The sequence below is a fragment of the Drosophila rhopaloa genome, unplaced genomic scaffold (assembly GCF_018152115.1).
Source record: "Drosophila rhopaloa isolate 14029-0021.01 unplaced genomic scaffold, ASM1815211v1 contig_47, whole genome shotgun sequence".
Lineage (NCBI taxonomy): Eukaryota > Metazoa > Arthropoda > Insecta > Diptera > Drosophilidae > Drosophila > Drosophila rhopaloa.
Genome location: NW_025335142.1, coordinates 687,180 through 703,059, shown reverse-complemented (window position 1 = coordinate 703,059; position 15,880 = coordinate 687,180). Strand labels below are relative to the sequence as shown.

At 40.6% G+C, this 15,880-nt stretch overlaps 1 protein-coding gene across 1 annotated transcript in view; it reads right to left on the bottom strand.

Annotated features, from left to right (window-relative positions):
- Positions 1 to 505: 505 nt before the first annotated feature.
- LOC108040887 (Ig-like and fibronectin type-III domain-containing protein 2) overlaps positions 506 to 15,880 on the bottom strand; it is an 83,483-nt gene continuing 68,108 nt past the window's right edge. Inside the window, exons 9-18 of the mRNA XM_044461683.1 lie at positions 14,845 to 15,144; positions 13,495 to 13,838; positions 6,913 to 7,066; positions 6,702 to 6,837; positions 6,059 to 6,251; positions 5,747 to 5,993; positions 4,620 to 5,298; positions 3,679 to 3,995; positions 3,368 to 3,612; positions 506 to 1,444 (exon numbers count right to left, since the gene is read on the bottom strand). Coding sequence (XP_044317618.1) covers positions 1,031 to 1,444; positions 3,368 to 3,612; positions 3,679 to 3,995; positions 4,620 to 5,298; positions 5,747 to 5,993; positions 6,059 to 6,251; positions 6,702 to 6,837; positions 6,913 to 7,066; positions 13,495 to 13,838; positions 14,845 to 15,144 — 3,029 coding nt within the window. The 3' untranslated portion in view covers positions 506 to 1,030. The remainder of the gene's footprint in view (positions 1,445 to 3,367; positions 3,613 to 3,678; positions 3,996 to 4,619; positions 5,299 to 5,746; positions 5,994 to 6,058; positions 6,252 to 6,701; positions 6,838 to 6,912; positions 7,067 to 13,494; positions 13,839 to 14,844; positions 15,145 to 15,880) is intronic.

Below are 15,880 nucleotides of genomic sequence, written 5' to 3'. Positions count from 1 at the left end.
GGGAATTCAATCCCACATAGCAAATGAAAATGCTCAAATGAATACGAAGAATTGCAATATAAAGTAACAAGATCTATTTTTAGCATTTAAACCAAAAAAACAAAATAGAAACATCAAAAATATTGTTACACAGTTAACACATACGTAATAAATTCAATTAGTATTATAAAAAATAAAATACGGTCAAACTCTTTATCAAAGTTACACTTTTGGAAATTAATAAACTTGGGAATCTGTTCAAAAACAATTCAACAAATAAGTAATTTTCTCAAAATGTGTCGGAGCAAAAGTAGCAAATCATGATTATTTATAATAATTTTTTTTAAACTTGTCGATTTAAATAACTATTAAGAAGAAACTTATACATCTTTAAATAACAGTCAGAAAAAATAATTGCCACAAATGAAAGCTGAAATAAAAATATAATTTGTGAGCTTATATTTTAGCACAACTTATAAACCGCTCAAAGCATATTAGCCCCAACTATTGCCAAGATGAAAACACATTTAGCATATATAGATTTTTACTAATCATTGGTATTTTTTTCTCAATCAGTTTTCAGTTTTGCTTACTTTCATTACCAATTATTTAATTATTTTACATTGTTTTTGTTTTGTTATGTTTGTTTTTTTCTGGTTGAATCACAGTTACATACTAAAAATTTATTACTTATTACAGGCTACCCAAAAGATTTTTGCAAGCAAAAATTTACTGTTACCCAACTTTTTTCTCGCAATGCATTCTGTAAAGATGTCACAGTACACACTGTGTACGTGTGCGTGAGTGTGTGTGCTTGTATTTGTCAGTGTCTGTGTTTTTGTTTTTGCTTTTGTTTTCGCTTGTGTGTGTAAGTGTAGTTGTTTGAGGTTGCGCTTCGCGCTGTTTACACGGCCTATGTCTACATTTAGCGTATATATTTCTATATATATAGTATATATAAGTTCGCTAGCTATACTTGGTTTGTTTTCGTTCATGGTTTTGTTGTCATGTGTTGTCTGTCTCTGTGGTTGTTATTGTTATTGTGCTACGTTTATGGCACAAGTTTCTTAAATCCAGCACCTTCTTGGCCAAGTTTGAGCTCTTCATAAATTGTGGGATTTACTTCATTGCACTGCGTATTGCTGAGCGGGTTGTGGAAGTGATGCGCCGCATCTGCCGCACTCTTGTGTTGCTGATGAGGCTGCTGCTGATGTGCTGCCTGCTGTTGCTGCTGCTGCTGCTGGTGTTGCTGCTGCTGGTGGTGCTGCCTGTTCCCCGTGAGTGTGACACCTGCCGAGGTGGCCGATGCCGCTGTCGTCGGGGCCGTTGTCGTTGTGGATGTCGTCATTGTGGCGGCAATGCCATTACGACCATGACTGTGACTGTTGCCGCCGTTGTTGTTGCTGCTGCTCATCCCATGGTGGCTGCCATTTTGCGTCGTGATGGCCGATGTGACAGTGGGTAGCTATGGCCGTTCATATACGTTTATGTCCGGGGGTGTTGATGTGTCGGTTAGAGGGGGTAGAGAAACACATTGACAGTTATAACATAAAAAAAATAAGTAAATACATACATGCCTACGAAAAATACACAAAAACATACAGCTATCATATCACTAAACAAACTTTGGCCAACGCGGAGTTAGGAACACAAAAAAACAGGTGAGGTTACAATATTCGACGGAGCCGACAATATGATATCCAGTACTGACTCTAGTTTGTAAACTTTAATGTAAATGTTCGGGATCTTGTGTTTCAAGTCGGAAGTTAATAAATGGATCAATTAAAAATAAGCTCCGTAGAAAAACGTTGTAGAAAATACAGATATTGAATAGATTATTCGGCTTAAATATATAACGATTTAAAGAAGGCCTGACAAAATGGCCAAAAACCCAGAAATCTATAAGCTTAATAAATAATTATATTTAAAAACGAATACTATGCACTGCAAAATTTCGGAGCTAAGCTATCCTTACACATTTTAGAATTTGTCGTTATTTCGATAGAAAAGAAATTGTTATTTAGGAAATATTTCCAAAGCGGACTGTTTATTAAAAATGAAAAAAGTACAACTCAAAAAAATATATTTGAATATCTATTTTGGTGATCTAATTACAAAGGATTATCAAGTTTCTCAGAAACGGCATGTTAACAACAAAAAATATTTTCTTTTTAACTAACTTCCCCAACAAGAAAAATTATTTCCTTCTGCCCATACTGCATATCTTATATACCCTAATGCCATCTAGATACCCTTTTAATAAAACAGGATGATATAAAACAAGAAAGGAAAGCTAACTTCGGGCGGAGCCGAAGTTGATATACCCTTGCAGAATACTCTGTAAATTATATTCTCCAAAATTATTCATATGATGCATTCTTAATACTCATAAAAAATCCGAACTTCCTAACTTTAACAACAACAAAGTTATAGCATTTCCAATCGTTCAGTTATATGGCAGCTATAGGATATAGTCGGCCGATCCTTATGAAATTTGATAGGTCGGATTGATTGGCCAAAAATAAAATCCATAGAAAATCCCAACGTCCTAACTTTACAAACACCAAAGTTATGGCATTTCCGATCAATCAGTTATATGGCAGCTATAGGATATAGTCGGCCGATCCTTATGAAATTTGGTAGGTCGGATTGATTGGCCAAAAATAAAATCCATAGAAAATCCCAACTTCCTAACTTAACAAACTCCAAAGTTATGGCATTTCCGATCAATCAGTTATATGGCAGCTATAGGATATAGTCGGCCGATCCTTATGAAATTTGGTGGGTCGGATTGATTGGCCAAATATAAAACCCATAGAAAATCCGAACTTTCTAACTTTACAAACACCAAAGTTATGGCATTTCCGATCAATCAGTTATATGGCAGCTATAGGATATAGTCGGCCGATCCTTATGAAATTTGGTAGGTCGGATTGATTGGCCAAATATAAAACCCATAGAAAATCCCAACTTCCTAACTTTACAAACACGAAAGTTATGGCATTTCCGATCAATCAGTTATATGGCAGCTATAGGATATAGTCGGCCGATCCCGGCCGTTCCGACTTATATACTGCGTGCAAAGGAAAGAAGGGTGTGTGCAAAGTTTCAATCCGATAGCTTTAAAACTGAGAGACTAGTTTGCGTAGAAACAGACAGACGGACAGACGGACAGACGGACAGACGGACAGACGGACAGACGGACAGACGGACAGACGGACAGACGGACAGACGGACATGGCTATATCAACTCAGGAGGTGATCCTGATCAAGAATATATATACTTTATAGGGTCGGAGATGTCTCCTTCACTGCGTTGCACACTTTTGACCAAAATTATAATACCCTCTGCAAGGGTATAAAAATGGCAATCGATCGTTGTACACACCTGCACCTGTTCGAGGCCCCTGGTGTAGGTGGGATTCTCGAACGCCACGTTGCCGTTGGCCGACTTTCCGTAGCTGGAGCGCTGCCGGCGATAGAACACAATGGCCGCCGCCGCCAGGATGATGGCCAAAATACTGGCCACAATGCCGCTGATGGTGCCCACGGCACTGGAGTAGCTGCTCGTGGCCGAGGTCACATGGTGCTCGCCGAGCGTGAACCTAATCGGATCTGTGAGCACGCTGGCACCTGCAAGACAAGCCGCCAAATTAAAGCCCGGCCAGGACCACCATGCAGCCTCCCTAGCCAACTCACCGTAGCTATTGCCAGCCTTCACCACCAGCTCGTAGAGCACATCCTTCTTGAGGCCATTAATGCTTATTGTTGTGTCCTTTACGTCGATGCGTCGTATCTCGAGAGCAGCCATCGCGATGTTGCTGCCTCCCATACTTGTTGCATTATTCATGGCGGCCAGGGTATCCATTCCGGGGTTCTCCATCGAGGAACTGGGATCCGAGGACGAGGAACCCGGACCCGGACTCGAACTCGACGTTGGCGGCAGCACGGCGGCCTCGTGGTAAAATATTCTGTAGCCGTCAACGGCGTTTGGATTCTTTGTCGGCGCATCCCATCTGTAATGAAATAGTTTTCATAGAGCGACGGCGCCGCATTATGAGTGCTCGGTAATATTGTTGCAGGCGCACAACCAGTCTGGAATTTTAATAAAATCTAATGCGGCAGCAGGTTCAGAGGTCTGGAGTCCCCTCATCAACCTTTGACGTTGACCGAGTGTATTAAAGTGAGATAAAAAATCTCAGCTTTAATGGATTTGCGGTCTATTAGTGGCACAGCCCTCACACTCGCACTCGCACACACACACCGTCCCACATGAGAGGATGTGTGTGTGGCGCAGAGAAGGATAATGAATGTATTGGGTTTGGAGCGCTAAATGGATGAGTCTACTTCCGCTTCGGACAAAAGTGTTTAAGAGCTTAGCCGGGGGTTGGAACGTGTCCCACATAGTTTGGGGGCTTAAAGCCAAATGGCTTCTGCTCGGTTAAACTTTGTTTAGGTAGGACACTCGACAAAAATAGATTTTATTAAATCAGAGTCTCTAAAAAAGAATTTACTACTTAGAAGGCACTACTTGCGCAATATTATTTTTTTTATTTTTCGCCAGCAAAATATTTTTCCCTCTCTTTGAAACTAATTGAAATTGCCCTTCTATCATAGGGAATTAAAAACAATGGACTTACCTTATGCTAACTTCGCTATCGGACACCACGCTGACCACAATATTCTCCGGCGGTCCTGGCAATCGGTCGCGATTCTTCTCGAAGCAACCCACGATGGTTCGGGCATACTGCAGACTGCATATCTCCTTGGATCGGACAGATTCTCCGCGACACCAGTTCAGACACTTTCGGGGCACGTGCTCGTCCGCACAGCAGGATCGGTGATCCGAACCATCGGCGGCACATCTCATCAGCTTGTCAAAGTCCACAATGCACTCAGGTCGATCCGCGATGGCATCAAAGTCGACATAATAACTGCAGGCACTGCGACAGCCCATCGTCACATTTTGTTCGGCGCAGCACTGCGAAACGTTGTGATTGAGCGCCGGCGTATTGCGTATACGCACCGATACCGGCGTGGTGGTGGCCCCAAAGGGATTATCCGCATGGCAGAAATAATCGCCCACATCGTTGGCCTGCAGCTTACTGATCCTTAACGACATCGTATAAATCGAGGGCCGTGATTCATTGGCTTTGACGGATATAAAGTAGTTGCCACCATTTATGACAGGCACCCTTCCATCCTTTTCTCTCCAGAAAATTGTCTTGGGTGCAGGCTTAGAGTCCACGGTGCACCGCAGTTCGATCTCATCGCCAATATTGGCCACGGTTATCCCAGCTGCTTGAATCTTAGGCGGATCTGAAGGGATAATGTTTTGAATAAGTTATTTCTTTAATGAGACACCGTCACTAGGCTGCGCATAAAATGGCTTTCTTCACCCAAAAATTTTATTATTAGAAAAGTGTCTTTAAATAAATATTTGAATTATAATGGTAAGTAATAAATTTTAATTATATGCAACTTCAAAATACTTTATATGAAGAACTATTTTAATTAATGTAATTTCAGTAGAATCACTGTTATCGATTTAATAATGTCACTAACATTGTAAATTTTAAAATAAAATAAATCAAATAAATCATTGATACATATAGTATCCAAAATCTTCCACTAACGCTTAGGGCTATTAATTATTTAAAATATCTAAATTGTTTTCAGAACTTTAAATATTTTTTTTCGTTTACTGAGGGAGAACTCTTGACACTATAAGGCAGCTAAGCGAATTAACCTGAATTGCATTACTTACAGCATATGTTAACCCTCCTTGTGGCCTGCATGGGCACTCCGTAGCCGTTGTCTGCGTAGCAGGAGACGTGCTCCATGTCGGCCGACACGTTGTGGATGACCGTGACCATGTGCCGCGAGGTGTCCTGCCGCACCAGATGTCCGCCCACGTAGAGCGAGATGGTGGGTGCCGGGTTGCCCAAGGCCAGACAGAGAATGGTCATGGACCCGCCCTCCGGAATGTTGTCCGCCGGATGCACAGTGGGGGGCTGCAAGTAGAGTACACCTCAGTTACCCCGAAAATAAACACTCTGCTGGCTCTGGGAGCACTCACATCCACGAAGGCGGGCAGGGCGGGGTCCGTCCAGGCCACCAGCGTCTCGGAGGGCAGCGATTCACCCCGCTCGCCAACCGCCTCCACGTAGAGCACATGCTGCGAGCTCGGCTTCAGGTTGTTCATCCGCAGCCAGGCCAGCTTCGTTTCAATCTTTATGAATTGCTCGGCCCTCATGGCCTTGTGGTAGACTCTGCAGGGGAGAAAGGATGGGAAATGAGGTTTAGCCCCAGACCGCAACACAAAAACATGTTTCGATAAAAAACCAAATTAAATAAACTAGAAGGCAACTTATTGACTTGCAAATTCGTGTTAAAAGTTAATATATGAAAATTTATTCAAGAGTTCTTCTTAAAAATATAGTTAACCATTTTGGAATTTTAAAAATTAATATTATCTGATGATTAAGATTTTTTATAACTTGTTTTAAAAACAATAATAAGATTAGATACTAAATATATAAAAGAAATTAAAATATTCCACTTTGTTTAATTTAAGTTATTTAACAAATTTAAATATTTTAATAACCCTTTAAATATAAAATATATAATTATTGTTATTTATTTTAAAAAAATGTGTATATATATGTTAAAATGTTTGTATTTTATTTAGTGCCTGCCTGAAGCGCTGTGCCCTGACTTACCTGTAAGTAATCCTCTCATGCGGATGGGCGTACTCGGGAGGCTGCCATGTGAGCTGCATCCAGGTGGCACTGTGGGCCACGACCGTCAGCGAGTGGGGTGGTGAGGGGGCGCCCCAGGCCACGCCCTCTCCCCGAACTGCAATATCACACACACAAACAGAAAGACCAACAATTAAATCAAATAATTTTGGAGTGGAGTTGACCAACTCACCTTCGCTGACCCGTTGTTGGTCCGTTGTATTTAGCAGCAACATGGATGCCGGCAGCGATGTGCCAAATTTGCCGCGCGTCACAACCGTAATGCGGTACAAGGCATTCGCATCCAAATTCGTCAAATCGATACTCGTCTCATTGGTGGTCAATTCCTAAGTGTATAATTGCATGCGAATGCCAGCCGATACGTTAACGAGAACGAGAAAAAATGTGGGAAAATGGCAATGAATAAAGGGAAATCAAAACACATTTACAGTGACAGGGTCGACATTGGAGATACCCCAATTTGGATGAAAATATATTATTATTTTTATCGAAAGTTATTTGTGATAAAAACTTCCACCAATACACAAAAATATATATTTAAATAAAATCAGATTGGTTAGTTTCATTGTAAAAGCAATGTAAAATGTATATCTTTTAATGACAATTTCGTTACCAATTATAAATCTTTTGTTTTTTGAAAATCATTCAATAACTTTTATATTCGAACAGAAAATACTTAAACAAAAAGGAATAATTATTTTTGAATATTTTGCAATATATTTCATAGCCACAGAATTCCCTGAATATATCCTTTAATCTCCCAATTAATCCCAAATTGTTACACCCTTTATTGAGTGTGGTCGAGTTTCTTTAAAACGAATAAAAAATGGTCAGCATTCCCGGGTCCATTCTGTTCTGCTGTAGTCTGCTCGTTGCTGCGGTTTGGCTTGATTTCGCTGAAAGACATGTCGCCATGATTAGTACTTTTTGTAATTGCTGCCACGCAGCGCAATTTGTGGTATTTAGCCCACCAAATGACACCGCACCCTGTCTTCCACATCATCCAACCAGCTGCATCATCATCAGAGTCATTCGCAGTGTGCCATTGTCGCAGTCATTCAACTCATCGGGGTTTTCTGCTGGTCCCTTTCGCTATCTCTGATTTAGGTTCAGTTCCATGTCCCCAGTGGCGTTATTTTGTTTCAAAAGCCATCCTCCAAATTGACAGCTATATCTCGGACGCTGGTCTATGCATGGAGTTTACAAGGGGGAAAGCACCCCATGTGATCACACTCCACGACCCACTTGGTGCAAATCCACATTAAAATTCGTTTGCGTAATCTGTTGGTGTTACAGCTCCGGGGCAGATAGATCCGCTGCCCTGTGGGAACTGTGCGGCACATGAGTTAGGACTTTAAGCTTAAAATCTCCACATCGAAAAAACAAACAACGTCTTGTAAACATAACTGGTTTACATTATTTTGAAGATAAATTATTAAGTTATTTTTTTGTAATCTATTTTTTAGGAAATATTAGCGAAATCTTTAAAGCCTGAACCTCGTATACCCTACAATCTTAAAACCCATCTCAATCATTTACACATTGAAACGCTAGGCTGCCTGATGTTGCTGCGGTGCCGATGTTGCTGCTGTGCCAATGTTGCTGCTGTGATGATGTTGCTGCTGTGATGATGTTGCTGCTGTGTTGTTTCGCTCTCTTTCGTTTTTTAATCTCTTGCAGATGTCGCAGTCGCGGTGCGGTTTTTGGCCTTTAATTGCATTTTTGGCTGCGTGGCCAGTGCGAAAAAATGCGGCGCGTTAAGTAATTTATTTCGTTTTATGGCCAAGCGTTGTTTGTTTTTTAAAGCAAAGTCAGTTCTGGGGGGCAGCCAACATTAACTTGTTTTTATCAGCCGAATGGCAGCAGCAGCCGCAGCATCATCATCAGCGGGGACCGGCATTTGTTATTTCAGCTACTTAGTGCTGGCAATGCGCTAAAATTATTTGATTTGAGTGCCACGCCCCCCCAACGCCGCCCTCACCGGCGACACTCGACGAGCTTATCCGCCGTAACGAGTCATTTTGAGTATGTAAGTCAATGTCAGAGCGATGTTGGACATCTGTTCGTGGAGCCAGTTTGCCAGTTTGGCCAGCATCTCTAAATATGTATGAGGTTCATCTCGCTTATGGTTAGATGTTTATTTTTGTTTGCTTTTTTTTGGACATGCCCGGGTCAGGTCGTAAATCTCAATTTGCGGGGGGGTCGTTCTGCCCTGCTTGTGACAACTTGTGTCAAATATGATGCCGAGCAGTGGACCCATTTTAACCTCAGAATCCGTCCGAAACTGAGACGGTGAGTAGGGGTTAAAGGCAGAGATAGAGACTTCCATTTGACACAGGTACTCTCCGATAAACTAACTAGAATTTAGTGGCCACTGCCCTAGAGAATGAATTGCCCAGCTCAATACTAATTTCCTTCCATTAGAAACTTATCTAAAACGCATTAAATTCAAAGCCGAAAAAGATTGTCAGGGCAAAAAGGGAAAAACGATTTATTATGCTCTCGACAGCCCCTACAGAAAAAAAGGGCAACACTAATAGCAGCCAGAGGACTTTTAGTTGGTCGTCCTGTGTGTCGCTTTTGCTTTGCTTTTTCAGTCCCCTTCCGTAATTACATTAACCGCAACTTAAATGTGCCACAATTGGCATGACGAGCTGGTCCTAACTGAATAATTAATGGGGTTACCTCCCAAAAATCGAGGTGAGTCCCCAGCAACTACTTGAGCGAATAGCTGCTCAAAATGCATAGCGCGATGTCCTTCGCTACTTAGCTCCTGCACTTGAAAAAATTGAAGCTCGTACTAGAAAAGATTTTTGAACATTCACCGTAAAGAAAATCGCAGTAAGCACATCAGTCAAACAGAACTAAGTAAAATTCCTACCTTATAGGTTTACAAATTTTTATATGATTTGATGAACACTTGAAAAACACAGCTATGTTAATCTCATCTTAAAAAGAACGTTTTAATTTTAAATTAACGAATCTCCAATAGCTTTTTAAATTAAGGAAAAAGATTTTTGTTTTCAGTGTATATCTGCTACATCTGAAGTCCTTCCCCCTAAAGGGAGTCACACTCCGGCCATAAAACTAGGTCCCTGGTCGCTCATTTACCAGTTGTCTTGGCCGAAGTCGACTGCAGTGACAAAGCACATAATCGCCGTGGCCCAAACCCCTTTGGCTCCTTTACAGCTGTATCAGAATATTTAATGTGTCTAATTTCTGGCATCGTGGTCAGCCCGATCCCTGTTTTTTTTCCACTTTTCAGAGTTGCCGGCTATATTAAAAAGTTTTTTATGGCCGTGTGTTTGGCAAACACAAACACAAATACGAATAAAAGTCCAACTCCAACTAACGCAGAGCGGCGGCACTAAAAATCATCACAAAAGTTACGTTCGTTTTCGGCCAGAGTCAACAGAGAATCATTTGAAAGCAGCGACTGTGGAGGAAAACCTTTTATTTCCGTTTTCCCAACTCACCCCGGCCCTCCCCCCTGATGGTATGTAATATCCTGTAGATTCGAATAATGTTTTTGTGGGGCTGTTTGTTGCTGATGCTGCTGGTGACACAATGCCGGCCGTGCATTGGCGACGAATAGAAATTGCCAAATTATTGGCACTGATTCAATCAGGAAGGGTTGCAAAAACACAGCGGGCTGCCGGCGAAATTACCTTTAATATTGGCTGGGATTGGTAGTTTAAGCACAACTTTTCGCCAGCCATTAGTCTTGGCCCAGCGGTTCGTTGTCCCATTCTCTACATTTCTGACACGTCCAAAAGCAATTAAGTTTGTCCATAAAAGTGTCACACTGAGTCAACGCATTGCAGGCTGCTGGGGAACTGTGCCGATAGCCACGAACTTATAGATATATGCGATACAATAACCCATTCAGTAGGGGTCGCGAGGCGCGTTTAAACCATTTGACACCAACGAGCGCTGGTGGCGGCACCGCAAAAACGGCAAACTGAAAAGCATTTAAGCCAAGCCCAAGCCAGCCCCAAGTTAAGCCAACAGCAACAACATGGACCGCAACAGCTGCGTGCACTGCTGACCAAAGTAAGCAAAAGCAAAAGCAGAAAACAAAAAATAAGCAACCAACAGGGCGAATGAATTTTCCACAACACAATCAACAAAAAACAGCTCAGAATATAAGAAAAAAATCGAACTAAAGCTGACACCGCACAGTATCTTCCATATCGATTGGTTTTCGGGTGTAGAGTTGCTCACGTGATGAAAGATTCCGTCACGATTGTTCAGGGGGTTTTTGAGCTGTCAATAGAAACTGTGATTCCCACCTCATGATCAATCATTTACATTTAATCGAACGAATGGCAATGGATCTTGAAGAGAAAGATAAGCATGCAATGTTGAAGGTAACCACAATATACAAAAAATAAGTAATAAAATAATAAGGCTTAGACATTTTAAGATTATCTTTGCATTAGCTTAAAAAACAACTCTATAATTTAAAACATTACTAAGTTATACTATTTCTGTTTTTTAATACGTTTTATAAAACCTATAAAATTAACTTGAAATATTATATTTAGATTAAGATTTTTGGATTATTTTATAAGAATTTTAAAGAGTGCAACAAATGCAAAATAAAATTTCTAACGATTGGTTTTCCATAAATTCTATATTTACTATTAAGAGCATAGCTAATTTTGGTTTTATAAAAGTTTGAAGGTCTGAATATTAGGCTTGATATTTAAAATTTTAAAATTGTACTATTAAGGTACCTTAGCAAATCTCACGGGACCACCTCCCATCGAGTCGCTGGTGCTGGAGCATCATTGGCAGGTCGTCGACGACAGGTTGCAGTGGCCCCAGCAGCAACAGCAACAGCAATGCCTACAGCAACATCGGCAACACCGACCCCACTTTAAATACATTTCTGTGCGCATCAACACGCGACAAACTCTTGCCAGGCTTTTGTTGTTGCAGTATTGCTATATTTTTTAGCATTTGCAAGTTTTTCGAGGCCAATAACTCTGTTGATGGCCATGGCTGATGCTGCAGCAGCAACAGCAACAACAGCGGCAACAGCAACATCAACCAGGCCCAGCTGCTGGCAAAGCGCGTTGATGTGTGACAACAACGGCCAATAACTACAACAACAAATGCAACAACGAAATAGCAACAACTGCAACAAAATTGCTGCACCAACAATTACAACAATGCCAATGGCAGAGCCAACTTTGGCCCGTTGTTTGGTTTTGGTTACTCTTTTTCGTTTTTTCTTCATCATTTTTTTTTTGTGGATCGGCTACAATTTTTGCCAGTTTATAGTCACGTTTTGCACGTTGCCAATACATATGGCTGCCATAAGTCCCCCAAACCCCTCCCTCCAGTTGAAAAGGCGTCAAAAACTTTACCCATAGCTCTACACTCATCCAAACCTGGCAAACCCCCTTCAATCGATGTTTTGGACAGAGTTCAAAGATTATTACAGTGAATTGGATTAGCGTTGGCCAACCAAAACTATCTGGCAGAGTTTATATATTTATTTTAAAATATATTTAAGCTGAATATTCTGGTTTGAGAGGATTGCACTTGAAATTCATTTGGAGTTTGGGCGAAATCCAATTGATTTTATTCGCTGGATAAACAATGGCCATCGATATATACGTTTAGGGAGATTTAGCCGATGGCCTGGGAATTAAATAAATAATTGAATAATTGGCTTAACTGCAAACATTACTCATACGCCGTGTGCTTAAACATTTTTAACATAGCTGGCTGGTCTAGTGGCAGAAATTAAAGTTAGTAAAAATGTGCAGCTTAAAATAATATATGGGTAAATTATTCAACATACAAATATTTCAGAGGCCCAATAACATGATTTTACCTAACGGGATTTATTTATTAAAATTTTTAGTCAATCGTTCGACTTTATCTTACAAAATCGTCAATGGACACTCAGATAATTAATTGAAAAGAAATTAAATTTTCAACCGACTTCATCATATAAACGCCATTGGACCAATCAAAATAATAATAATCAAAAACAATCCATCGCAAAGATGTAATCACATAAAATCCAAGGTCTAGTCAAGATATATTAGCTCCTATACTCGTTTTATGTAAACTAGTCATGAAAAATTAGTTGAATTAATTATAATATTTTGTATTAATTTTTATTAGCTATTTATCCTATAATCTAATTATCTTTAAATTCAACTTAAGCTCACCACACTACAATGAACCAAATGATGGTGCCGGATAGAGAGACGTCACTTTATGTCTTAATTGAACAATTAGTATAACCTCTCACGTTGCTTATACGGCATGTATGGGGAAACGACCACAATATCTGCTAATATGTCTGCTTGTTATGGAAGCAATTTCCTGTCCCCGAACTTCTTCATTAACTCTGCAACCAATTTAAGTTCTCCCTCGTCGGAAAGTTGTTGAAACGGTTATTGTCCTGGCTCCCCGGCCTCCGGCGCTCAGACAAGGCAATTTGTAAGCTCTTTTCAATTCCATTGGCACTCGAATATATATAATGTCAGCATTTTGGCCCAAAAGGCAAATCGTAATAAGGCGACCGCCCGCAGGCCCCAATGCAAATGAAGTGCCCCATTGTGTGTGTGAATCTGACTCTGAGTCTGAGCCTGCCCAGCCAAAAAAAAAAAAAACTTTTCCGAGCCAACTTACAGGTGCGGAAAAAAGGGGGGGGAGTGGGGAATAGTTCTGCGCTGGAAAAGTTTGTGCAGATAGAGACGCTCTATTGTCCAACCCCATATATACTCACATTTTCCAATTTGGCAACTGTCTCGTACATGGTCATGTTATTGACTTTGCCATATTGCACGATGAATTCAATATCCTCCGTTCCAGTTGTCCCACTTGTGGCATCGCCGGCAGACAGCACATCCTTTCCAGGTGCAGCCGGACTCCCATTGGCAGAACCCACGGCACCAGCTGCCAGTTCATCGCCGGTTATCATGTCACCTGGCGATGCGTTTGCGTTTGAGTTGCCGCTGCTCCTGTTGTTCGCATTATCCACATCAGGTTGGGCCCAGGCCAAACTAACGCTGCTCTGGTTCACAAATGTCGCATGCACATCTTCCGGCGGTCCTGGGATGTTCTGTGTGCCTGTTATATAGGGATAGAGGGATATGCGAAAGCAGAGTGAGCGAGCGGCATTGTTTTGTTTTATAATGCAACTTTAATTGGCCAATATTGGTTTTGTCTGCCGGGCTGTGGTTGGTTGCCTTTGCCCCAAAGCATTGACCAAATAATTTAGCGCACAATGCCGTGCATCAGTGCGTATACTCGACGTGCACAGACACGCCATTAAACAAACAGAATTAGCTGCAAACACAAGCCCAACGGCAACCCATCGACAAGGACACGCAGAAGGATTCACCACAGGGTGCGACCAGTGGTGTAGATATCTGTGACTTCCAGTGACTGAGGGAACTCATTTAATTCGGGGAAATATTTTTCCAGTTTTATATACAAAATAATCAATCAATTCAATAAATTTTTGGAATAGTTAAAACAAACGCGAATTGCTAAGAAGTAAACTTAGTAATTAAAGTCATCAGTTTTAAGCGAATTTTTTAAATTCTTATGTTAAAAAAATAGCTTTGATATTAATGACTTTAATTTTAAATTGGACTTTTTATCCATTGTTCGAAGCAATCATAATAAATATATTTCGTAATTTATTAACTTTTTAAAATAGCAGCAAAACTTTTCGTAAAATTTACCAAACAACTAGGAAAAATCCTAATATAAATTTGCTTATTTAAAAAAAACCTGCGAAATTAATATTTTATAACTTGTTCTTTAGATTTAATATTAACTCATTTTTAAAGATTTATTATTTCAATTATTTTATCAGAGACTATTGACAGTTTGAATTCATTATTAATACTTGAATTCTTAATACACAAGATAGATGATATCATATTCCTAACGTTTAATTAAATACAATTTTCCTAATAAGTTCGGATTGCAGGAAGAAGATTGAAATGAGCTGGTTTTATTCACTGGCAGTCACAACTCGGTATCCAATCTCAACACTGGGCACTCGGTGCGGCAAAGACCAGGATGTGGACGCAAGGCAGGGGCTATTGCTATGGTAACTACTCACCTTCCTCGAAGCACTGCAGAATGTTGCCGGCATATGATAAACAATCGGGCACATTGCTTGACGTTCCCGACGATGACGATGACGAAGAGGAGGATGATGATGTTGCCGCCGCATTGCTGTTGCTGGTGGCAGCTGCAGATGTTGCTGCTGCCGATGATGTTGCCGCTGCAGCCGCCGATTTGGTGGTCAGTGCGAGAGGCATGACGCCGCGGCAGAGGGGCATGCAGGCGTTAATGACGCCGCGGCGACTGCAACACGGACTATGATCACGTCCTCCCGCTGCACAGCGCGCCAGGAGTGCTGGGGATTAGAACGACCAGATGGGCACAAATGAGATGGCAACTCGGTAATATTGTGGCGAAATTTGCATAAACTGCCCGGCCAGATACGGCTCATTGTGCTCTGTTATGGAACAATTTGTGACATGAACTCATCAATTCTACCCCGTTTGCCACTCCAGTTGAGATGATAATTTAAAGGATCTGGCGTGAGTCGGCAACTTGGCAGCAATTTACAGGAAATTAACCGAAAGATTTCCTATCATTGACTAGGTGACGGGTAAATTGGGTCGAAATTCTGCCCAGTCATTGCTGGCATTGGAGCAGATTCAATTTTTTTATTGAGAATGACTGGGATATTTTTGGCACTGAGTGTTTTTTGAACAAAAAAACAAAAACATACAAACTTAAGGAATCACAAATTAGGAAAGGCTTTGATTATACGAAAATAAAGAGCAATTCACTGTTTGAGGAGTTTTAATGGTTAAAGCCTTTAAAAAAATATTATTACTAGATATTTAATATTTCAAAATAGCACATTGACGTTTTAAATAGTTTTAGTTTGTTGAAATCTTTTCTTGTCATCTTGAATATGTGTAAAAACTTTGAGTAACATCATTTTGCAAAGCCGATTTAAGCTTATAAGAGTATATTTTATGTAGATGTAACTTATTTAAAACAAAAACAATATTATATGCTAAGCCCATGTAACTTTTTAATCAACTTATAAAAAGTGAATTGTCTACAAAAACGTTTTC